Here is an 11222-nt window from a genome sequence, read left to right as displayed (position 1 = left end):
ATGATTGGCATAGATGTTAGCTCAGCAACAATCTTCCTCAAACAAAAAGAGGAAGATTGGCAATAGATGTTAGCTTAGGGACAATCTCTCTTACCAAAAACAAAAAACAAATCAAAAATTAAAAAAAAAATAAGATACAATGTTTAATTTTGACTCTGAGCAAGTCATGGATTGGTCACACGAATCTATTATGGCTTTGGGAATTTTCCCCTCTATTTTGGGGGGATCTGACCATTTCTCCTGCCTTGAGTTGAAATGTTTGAAGTGTAGAGGGAATCTTTTTACAATTATAGGCAGTAAAACAAAGCACAGTTTCTGCTACTTTACTCATGAATCCTTTTCCTTTTGTCCCTTAACAGAGTGACATAAAAGAATTTAGAGTGTGACCTCACTTTGCTCTACCAGGATCTGTGTACATAAGAACAGGAGACCATAGATTAAAACAAAAATAGTGATTACCTGTGGGTGGCAGGGTTTCCACAGAATTTAAATTTTTTTCCTTTAGTTTATAAACATTTAAATGTTCTCAATTAATTATTTCTTGATCTTGTTTCATTGACCTGAGATTACTGGTCACCACTGGAATACGTTTCATTGAGTTGGGGTAGTTTTGTCTCTCTCCCTCCTAAGTGGGATCACCACACAAGCAAAGATATCAGCCGCTCTGTCATTGCTCTCTCAATTATCTGAAAGAATGGGTGGCTCAAAAATTTGCTGAATGAATAACTTTTGTTTTTGCTAGTCATATAATTACTAATGTATTTAAATAAGAAAAGCAGTAAAAGAAGAAAAAATGCCAAAGGAAAAGTGTTTAAAGGCAGAGAGTGAGTAGGTAAGAAAAGGTGACCACTTCTAAGACCTGCACAGCTAACTGGAGACAGGAAGAATGAAGGACGGCATCTTCAGAGCATCAAGGAAAATGGTCCTTTCTGTCTCCCTTTGTTATAAACTACACCCTCCCCGCCCTCATAGAAAGCAAAATATAAACATACAAAAAAATCTTGTCCACTTTTCTGGGATGAGGACTAAGATTCACTCTTTTGGGCATATTCTGAACGTACAATTATTGAAGCTCCTCTTTTTAAGCTACTTTTATTACAAAAAAAAAAAAAGCACAGTCAATCCTGCGGACTTTTCTCACAGCAGTGTCACCGGCGTATTTCACCTTCTGCATCTCTATAAGTAAGCACTGAGCCAGCTGAGATGCTCGTGTCCGCACACTGAGTCCACGGTGCTGGCTCCTCTGTCTTCATCTCCGCAGCCATTCTCTCCCTGTTTACTGTACTCGGCACAGTACTGACAGATTATCTTATAAAAATGTTGTCTCCATCATGTGAGTGGATGGATATATACACATACACATGTGTGTGTGTGCAATTCATGCAATGGCTTAAAAATGCAAATCAAAAGCATGGACCTTGTTTTCTATTTTCTGTTATTTTGGAGTACCAAGAGATGATAAAAATAAGTAAATTTGGTTTAAGAAGTCAAGAATTGGACTGTTAGGAGAAAATAAATTCAGCAGAAAGAAGAGAATGCAGGTGCCCATGTGACAGAAAAGAAAGGATATTGAGAAGGGTGATTACAGACTTGAGAAGGAAACAGTCAAGAGCCAAACTCACTTCATGAAAAAAGTTGCAAATATCAAAGAGTGATAATATAGACAACATTGACAATAAAAGGGCTGGCGTGGAGAGACATATAGATTGGAGAGTTGACAAGGACAAAATAATGAATCAGTAACCTAAGATTAACGGTGATGGCCAAGAAGAACTGCGGGAGCACTGTTAATGTGCCGTGAAAGGAAGCTGGAAGGGAACCCGCCTTCCTCCAGTGGCATTCAGTGACACAGAAGAGAAGTGAATGGGCAGAGAAATCGACCCCATCATCACTTCCGGGCTGGAAAAATGTCCGTGATGGAAATGATGAGGATGCTTCGTAAGTGTTATAGCCCATAAGCATGTGTGTAATTTCTGCCTGCCCTCCAATCTGTGAGTCCTCTAAGGAGTAAATAAAAACTATTGAACTATATGTATTCAAATTCCATTTTAAAAATCTTAAACAATTATACATAAATTTAGTTTTACCTTAACTCTAAAATAATTTGAATGCAGGTGACAGCCTTTTCTATATCAGTATGAATTTGTTACTTCAAATTACGTAAAAAATCCACTGGATAATAAAATAAGGTAATGCTCTTCCCCAGAAAGGAGACTGACAAACAGTTGGATTTTCTGACAAACACTAAATATAAAGGAATATTCCTGATTCTTTTAGATAGTAAGAGTTGTTCACTAAATATAAGACGTAAAGGAAATGCACACATTGCTCTGCCTAATGATCCACCCCTTAAGTTTCTCAAATCCATTTTCTTCTCTCCATACCTGATGCCATTGCCCTGAATTAGGGTCATATCATCTTCATAATTATAGTAAAGCCTAGCTATTTCTTGCTTCCAATTGTGTGGCTTTCAGGTCTGTCCACATGACTACTGGCAGAAGGCTCTAAGACACATTGGAATGTCATTCCTGTCCTCAGAATCCTATGTGGACATCCTTTGCCACTAGCATAAAACTTTCCTGTTTCCTGTCTCATTCTGGAAATAGCCACTTGCTGTCACTTCCCTCTCATTCCCTCAGCCTCTTTCCCTTCATGAGCTCATACAACTTGTCCTTCTTCGTGAAAAACTTCCTCACACTCAGTGCCTTCTCCTACAAAATGACCTTGATTTCCCTCCATGGAGTTGGGTTACCCCACTTCCATGACTCTCCTGTTCTCAAGACACACCGTATGTACGTAATGTGCACATTTCCCCAGTGGAGGGCCCGGGATACACACATGCCAGTTCAATGTGCAAGCATCAAACGAGTGTGGGGAGAACCCTGGTGACGTTTTAGAAAAGTGGACAGGCAGGGTGTGGCGATAAGAATTACATGTGCTTCTGAGTATTCATTGACTGAATCTATCTCAAACTAACTTTACAACTTCTCCCACATGTAATGTACAATGGGATCTTTTAAAACCCATATGAAGATGTTTATGAGGGTTATCTAGTTGATGATATTCGCTTGCCTAGCAAAACAATTTTATGAATTTTTGAGCATTTATTTACTTAAAAGTTTGCTATAGTCTGAATGGTTGTGTCCCCTCAAATTCATATATTGAAAATTCAATGACCAGTGTGGCGGTCTTGGGAAGTGAGGCCTTCGGGAAGTAGTTAGGTTACAAGGGCTGAGCCCTCTTAAATGGGATTGTGCCCTTATAAAAAGGGCCCTGGACAGCTCCCTCGCCCCTTCTGCCAGGTGAGGACACAGTGAGAAGTCGGTGGTCTGCAACCAGGAAGAGGGTCCTTGCCAGAACCAACCATGCTGGCACACTGATGTCACACCTCCAGTCTCCAGAACTGTGGGCAATAAATTTTTGTTGTTTATAAACCACCCAGTTTGTGCTATTTTGTTATAGCAACCTGGATGAACTAAGACAGAGTTCAAATGCTTTAAATCATTTAAATCCTCGGTTTAACACCAAAGAAAATATCCTCTGAGGAGCTCAGATTAAAATTAGATACTGAAATTATGTCATCACAGAAAGTATTTGAAAAAAATATATATGTATATATACACACACACGTATACCTATATATCCACATATAAAAAGATTCTAGGGAAAGCTGTCTTCCATGATATGTTTAATATTAGTTTTCAGTGAAAACCCCAGGGATGAACTTTTGTGAGCCTTTGCCTATAATTCGCATAATCTGTAGCCTACCAACCATAACATTACTTTCTTAGGAATTTGATCACAGGACTCCTCAGAGTTTTATCTGAGAAAAGATGAGCTGCTGAATGTGTTTACAATGAAATATATTAATAAGTATCTTATTAATGTATTAATTTTTATTGACTCTGTACTAACTGGCATGTAAGACCAATTATAACTTGAGAGTTTAGAAACAGGCATCTACACTAAATTGAATCTTCTTGAGGAACTGTCATTTTTTTTACTCTTTCTGCCTACTCAGCAGGTTCTCCTAATATAACCTCCATATTATATATAATACATATTATGATAATAATATATATTAGTATAATGTGTGCTAATTAATATATAAATCAACATCTAGTATTCCCTTTAACTTGACATTCTACAATATTTTAAGTTGTAATATGCATTACTAAGAGACACTCTGAGCTTCCTAGTAATTATTGTCAAGGAGTAATATTATGTTAACAGTTGGCATAAACTGACACACATCACTTGGTTATAGAATAGTCAAAGCATAAATAAGACCAGGAAAGAGCATAAATCATCATGAGCAGTTATCTTTCAACAAAAGAGGAGTTTATTAACTAATCTCTAATTGACTTTGGAAATTGATTTTAGTTTGCTATTCCATCTTACTTCTCTAAAGTTTACAAAGCACACCAAACATACAAATTGAGGAGTACTGACCCTTCGTATCTGGAACTCTCTGTCCATGCTTCCAGAAGGAGTCACTGTCTGGACCCCTTTATATAATTCTTCTTTCCTCTTCTGCTCAATATGCAATGTACCCTCATCACCACGCGCTTCATCGGGAAACCCCCTTATTTGGAATGTCTCCCAAGGAATCAAATTAAGCCTAATTATACTTAATGGCAATGACTGCTGCTTAATTTGGATGGTAATTCTGCTTAATTGAGATGCCTTCAGGTGTCTAAGTGGCGCTCCAGCAAGAGTATCGGTGTGTGTGAGTGTATCAACCTGGAATGCCTCATTTCTTCTATGAACATTTCATCAGAATAAATGAAGAAAGGCCAAGAATTTTCTGAAGCAGTATAACACAAGCCTCATGCAACTTAACTTGTTAATTGTTGAGTGTTAAGAATCAACAAAATTTATACAAAATCTTTACAAAAATCTATGTAAATATACACAAAGATGAGAGAGAAAACTGAAACTTGTAAGATGAGAGAAATGTACAAACACAGACTGCATAAATTCATTATTTTATTTGCCACTCTGCAGTTTGGCCAAGTTTAAAACTCAACTTCAAAATGGCAAAGAACACACTTTATGAGTTTTAACCAATTTCAGCCCACTGGTGTCTGGTAAAACAGCAAAACAATGGGATTTGAAAGATTATAAGCAAAAGATGAATCTGATGATAACCGAAATCTCCTTCTCGATAGTTTACTTGTCTGCATGTACCCAGATTCATCAGCCCTTTCTTCTGGCTTCCAGATGGTTCTTTCCTTAGGCTTCCTCAGAGCTTGACCACCAGCTTTTGATTCAATTGCACCTGAAGAGAAGTCTGCTAGGGACATTCTAGAAAATTTCTCCCCTTTCTAAGAAAGACACGTCTCCTTTCCTCACTGAACTGACTATGTCTTAGCATCTTATGACCTGAGGGGGGACATCGTCACTGCTCTGGATGGCGGAGCAGAAAACATTGTAAACAACTGGGCTCCTGAGTTAAGCCTAGAATCTCCCTGCCTCTGCCCTTTTGTTACGTGAACCATATTTCCCTAAAACCTTCTGGCTTTTAATCAGCTCTTCTGTTACCCACAGCCAAAAACATCCTGTTGACACACTGAATAACGTATTATTTCATTCCCTCTGGTACTCATCAAAGTGATAATGGAATAGATAGGTACAAAAAGAAATATCTCTTCTTCTAGGAGGAGGAAAGCTAATGAAGTGCTATCACAGTGCAATGAAAATAAAACATGCTTTTATCCTGCAGTAGGAGAAAAAAGGCTGTGCAATGTTAGAGAAGTGCACCTTCTCTGGATCTCAGCTTCCTCTCTGTGAGGTAAAGGGCTTAGACAATAGGAACCTTAAGCTACCTTTATTTACACAGAGATTTCAATTATTCTAATATGTGCAGGAAAGAAAGATAAACTCAGATATACAGGTATATCTTTCACATAGGAAAATATTTATGATTATCCATATGTAATCTGGATTTAAATGAATTTTGAAAATATTGGAAGGGCTTTAATCAAATTCCTAGAAGATTTACTTGGAGCCACTGCTTTCCCTGTTGGAACACCATGGGTCTTCCACTTCATCCATACAAAAGAGTTTACTACTTTCAAACCCTTTACATGGCATTTATGGTTGCAAAGATCCCTATCATTCATTAAAGGGAGGCCCAGCCCACTTTTCAACTGACCCTAAGAGGAACAGAATGCCATCAGCACGAGTCTCTCTGACTCTATTTGGCTTCTCTGCATGCCGCCATGCACCTCCCAGGTCTCAGCAGCGAACAACATCCTTGTGAATTCCAAACTACCTCTACCAGGTACATCCACTGGGATACACAGCAGGTGCCTCACTCTCATTATACCTAAAACCAAACTCATGATCCTTTCCTATAAAAAACTGGTTTCTGAGGTCCTTTCCCTGGCTCAAGGTAGGGAGAACCCGGTATCTATTGTTCCAAACTGGAACAATTTGCAGAATAAAAGAAGGACGTTATTAATAATTGTGCAAGGAGAGCAGATGTAAGCAGGACTCCCCAGGGCAGGCTGGAACATACGCTCATTCTAGTAAGGGCTTCACCACCCACCCTCCATGCCATTGCTGCTTCCTCCCTTTGTCCTTCACTCACATCCCCTGCAGTGCAAGGCCATCACGCGGGCATCACGTTAGCCAAGAGAACCACAAGCACCTGCCAACTCTTCCTTCCCCCTCACTCCTGGTATTCCATCCATCACCACCTCTTGCCGACGACGGCTAAGACACCTCTGGGACTCACTGCTCCTTCAGCACGCCCTCTGTGCCTGCTCTGTTTCAGACTGTGCCAACTCTCACTTGGGATCTCGTGGTAGATTCCACACTCTGCTTCCCACGTCTCCTCCTAAACAGCTATCATCGTGCAGTTTCTTCTTCTCAACATGAAAGGTCCATATGAAGAGGTCTCGTTAGTGCCAGATTTCGTGTTTGTCTTATCCGGGGTTTCCCCCAAATCAGAACATATAGAAATTAACTGACCCATTCCCCTGATTTAGTTGAATTAATTCTTTCTAGATATATTTTCTTTAAAAAAAAATAAGCATCCAAGGAAAAAGTTTCCTCTGCCTCCCAAATTGCAAAAGTAACATAATTCAGGATTTTTCAGTTTCCCCAATCAGATACTTTCGGCTCCAATGACACCTCTAGCCCTATAATATAAAACACCTGTTTTTATTTGGACACCCATGAAATAGATATAATTCCTTTACCATTAATTCAATTCAACACCTCTATATCCCCAAACAAACAAACCCATTTTTTTTAGTATTCCTCCCTAAAGTTCCACTATCTAAACTTCAGCATTTATCTAAATTTCAATGTCTTATGATTCAACTTGCTAGAAACCAAAGAAACAGAGCATACTAATTTTTTAAACATGTGTAAATGCAGAAAGTAATAAAAGGAATTCCCTCTAAACTAGCAACATGCTCTGTATTTTTAATGCAGATTTACAGCAAACCTTTCTTTTTTGACAGACAAATTAATGAGATGGCTTGTAAATAGTTATTAAATTATTAATGTTTTATTCTATTTATCTTCTGCTTGTTTACATTACCACTGCTCATGCCAATAGCTCATAGTAGAAAATGATATTGCACTTACTTGGGCACACATGTATTTATGTAGTCTTCACAATCACCCTCAAAAGTCAGTGCAGGATTATATCTTTTACCAATGAGGAATCTGAGGCTCAGGAAAGACAATCCACCTGTCCACATCCATAAAGTTTCTAAGTGGTAGAGCCGGACATAACTTGGACATGGACAAGAACATGGACACATCTTCCACAACCAGTAGGAGGTGACCACACTGAGAATTGCCACTTTATAATTGAATCTGAGACTAGCTTTCCAATTTTATGGGAATTTATAGACATGTAATGCAGCATGAGCTTTTCAATTTAAACAGCAAAATGCAAAGGTACATAACACTCACCAGGTTATTCATCTTAAATAGTTGGCTGAGTCAGAGTATTGACTGTATTAGCTCTATGGAGGTGGGGAGGAAAGCCTTACCTTGTCTGGATCCATTGTGGTAATGACCCACACACAGTGTGCGTTGTCTTCATACTGGACTGGATAATTAGGAGAGGTGATGACTCCACTGGGCCCGCGCAGATTCGATCCACATGTTCTAGCTAGAAATACAGAGATGATGTTATTTTCTGTAGCATTTCATCTGTGTGGTGAAGAAATAATACGTACATGGAACTTCAAGTTAGCTATTTACTGACCATGATAAGAAATGATTCATGGGCTCAAGCTGGCAAGTGCATTTTGCCCAGCCTTTGGGACCGTTGTCTGGTAGCTGCAATGCTGCACTGGAACTCTTCATTATATTGTATTGCTCAAGGCACTACCACTCACAGAATGGCCTAACTGATGATAGCACCATGGAAAATGTCAAATCAAGTCAGTCCATTTCCAGTCCCATTCTGACTCAAAAAGAGTCTGTACGCACCTTTGGTTGCACACAGATGCAAGTGAAAAGCACAGTGTGGTGGAACTCAGGAGACCAGAGTTAACATCTCAACTCTGCCCTACACTATCTGACCTTGAATAAGTAATTCCAACTCCCACGGCTTCCTCCTTTCCTCCTTAAATGAGGATGCGGGAACAGATGATCTTTCAGGCATTAGATTCTATTCTACAACAATTTCTCTATGGCACAATGCAAATAGGAACTTAAAATATAGTTGACAATTTAAAGAAAGAAAATAGAAACAGTCACTCTAAAAAGAAAAAGAAAATACCTTAAAATTGAAAGACCAAACCAATCATAGAAATAACATGACCCAATAGATATGGGTAAATTTGGGATATGAAAATATGTCGGCTGACCTCCTCTTTGAGAAAGGAGTTAGTCTTTTTTCAAATCAATAGACAATTTTTGGAAATCAAATGTCAGCCTGAACTCTAGTCTTCACATTAATAATTTAAACTGGGTTTGAGAAAAGAGCAGAAGAAACTAATTTCACAAGTAAGAACTAATATGAAAGAAGCTATGGTTCATTTTCCTAAGACATCATATCACACCAACTGATTAAACTGTCATGCATGAAGGATTAATCCTAATCATGACCCTTCCTTCCTTTGCTCTTTTTGTTGACTGAGCACTCACTACACATCAGGCATCGTTCTAGGAGATTCAGCTACAAGACCAAATAGAACAGGATTCTGGCTTCCAAGGGTCATCTTGGGGGAATGTCAGGAAAAATCATCTAACCATCTATTCCTAGCTACCTCCAGGAATATATATTTCTCTTTTCCATTTATACTGACATAGCAATAATATAAAGTAGGCTTATCCCTAACAATACTTCTCTAATCTATGTAACTATTAATTTATAGATCTCTCTTTCCTACGAGCTTGCCAACTCCTTGACCTTGGGAGCAGCATCCTCCTCTTACCGATCTGAGTATCTTCAGCATCACATCCGATGTCTATCGTGGATGTATGAAAATGTGACAAATGACTTTGGACAACTTTCTGTTGTTTGATACTAACTTACTATGAAAATAATCAACTAAAAATTAATCTACTCCACACTGATTAACAAAAAATATGAAAAATCAACTTTTAAAATATTGGCATTTACTTTTCAAATGAACATTTCTTAAATGAAGATGGATAAAAGATGATCTGGTTTTCAAAACTCAGTAGTGTGCCATGGCTCACAAGGTCATCAGATGGAGAACTGCACGCAAACACCTACCCTCTATACTCAGATACTTCACTCTCTGATGAGTCTATTTTTAGGAACGTGTTCTCCCAGAGGATCAGGAACTTTGCATCTGAAATATTCTTGAAGCACTCTAACATTAACAGCCTTAATTAGGAAATCTTAGAAGGAAAGTTATCATCAATAAAATCTGAGTTATAATGTCTTTAAGTTACATGTTCATCCTTTGTTAAATTTAATACTGAGTAGCTGATACAAACATAATGTAGTTTTCCTCAATAAATATTTGTTGAGTTAATTTTGAATTAATAGTATCAAAGTGCCAGTCTAAGTATTTCAAAGTTTGAAAAACATACATCGGAAGAATTTGTGCAGTTGGGAACTAAACTGTCACGTTCCCACTGACAATTTGTCCTCATCCAACCATTAGCCCCAGCCATCACTCTGCTGAAGAGTTCACCAAGTCTGACCCTCTGTCAATGGCCTTGTGTCCTGTGGTCTGCTTTGAAGCTCGACCCCTAACACAACTTATTAAAATCAGTTACTCGCTCTCCACGAAATTCATCTTACACATTGCTTGGGGAAATTTTCAGTTATTTTTTTTTCAGTGAGATAACTTTTAGTAAAATATTTATAGGAGACTAGCATATTTTCCACATTTTCATGCATACATAGTACTGTGTTTCACAGATCAAGTTATGAATCTAGTCCTAACTTAGATATTTCTCAGCTAAAGTTGTCAAATTAATTCATAAAATAATTTTTTTCTTTTTTCTTAGAAATATATTTCTATCTTTGCAATGCACTTTTCTAATAAATTAATTTTTTAACTTGTTTTTACCCACACTTTTATTTTTTTTTAAAGATGGGCCCTGAGCTAAGATCTGTTGACAATCTTCCTCTGATTTTTTTTCCTTCTCCCCAAAGCCCCCCAGTACATAGTTGTATATTCTAGTTGTAGGGCCTTCTGGTTGTGCTATATGGGATGCCGCTTCAGCATGGCTTGACGAGTGATGCTAGGTCCTTGCTTGGGATACTATCTGGTGGCTGCTGAAGTGGAGTGCATGAACTTAATGATTCAGCCATAGGGCCAGCCCCCACCCACACTTTTAATCAAACCATGAAAATAATCAGCTGAAATAAAATATGTGGGAAAATTCAGGGCAGAGATTATTTTCTGTTTTGCTTACTGTAAAGCCTCAACAATTAGAATAATTCCTGACATTTGATAGTTTCCCCCATAAATACTTGTTGTACAGTCACGTGCCACATAACAATGTTTTGGTCAACAATGGACTGCATATATGATGGTGGTCCCGTAAGATGAGTTAATATAGCCTAGGAGTGTAGTAGGCTGTACTACCTACGCTTGTGTAGGTACGCTCTATGATGTTTGCACAACGACGAAATTGCCTAATGGTGCCTTTCTCAGAATGTGTCCCTATGTTCCGCTGACTATAGTTTTTGAGTAGGTACAACAACCTTAAATAATATGATCTAACTATAATTATTTAATCCTAATCCTCCTTCTTAGGAAATT

The 11222-nt window shown here is 38.2% G+C and overlaps 1 protein-coding gene across 1 annotated transcript in view; it reads right to left on the bottom strand.

The window, feature by feature from the left end:
- Positions 1–11222, bottom strand: part of CSMD1 (CUB and Sushi multiple domains 1) — a 1825670-nt gene that overhangs the window by 522421 nt on the left and 1292027 nt on the right. The window contains exon 11 of the mRNA XM_046648453.1: positions 8016–8137. Coding sequence (XP_046504409.1) covers positions 8016–8137 — 122 coding nt within the window. The remainder of the gene's footprint in view (positions 1–8015; positions 8138–11222) is intronic.

This window comes from Equus quagga, chromosome 22 (assembly GCF_021613505.1).
Source record: "Equus quagga isolate Etosha38 chromosome 22, UCLA_HA_Equagga_1.0, whole genome shotgun sequence".
NCBI classification, from domain to species: Eukaryota; Metazoa; Chordata; class Mammalia; order Perissodactyla; family Equidae; genus Equus; species Equus quagga.
The sequence above is the reverse complement of the archived record's forward strand: the minus strand, read 5'-3'. Positions and strand labels throughout refer to the sequence as shown.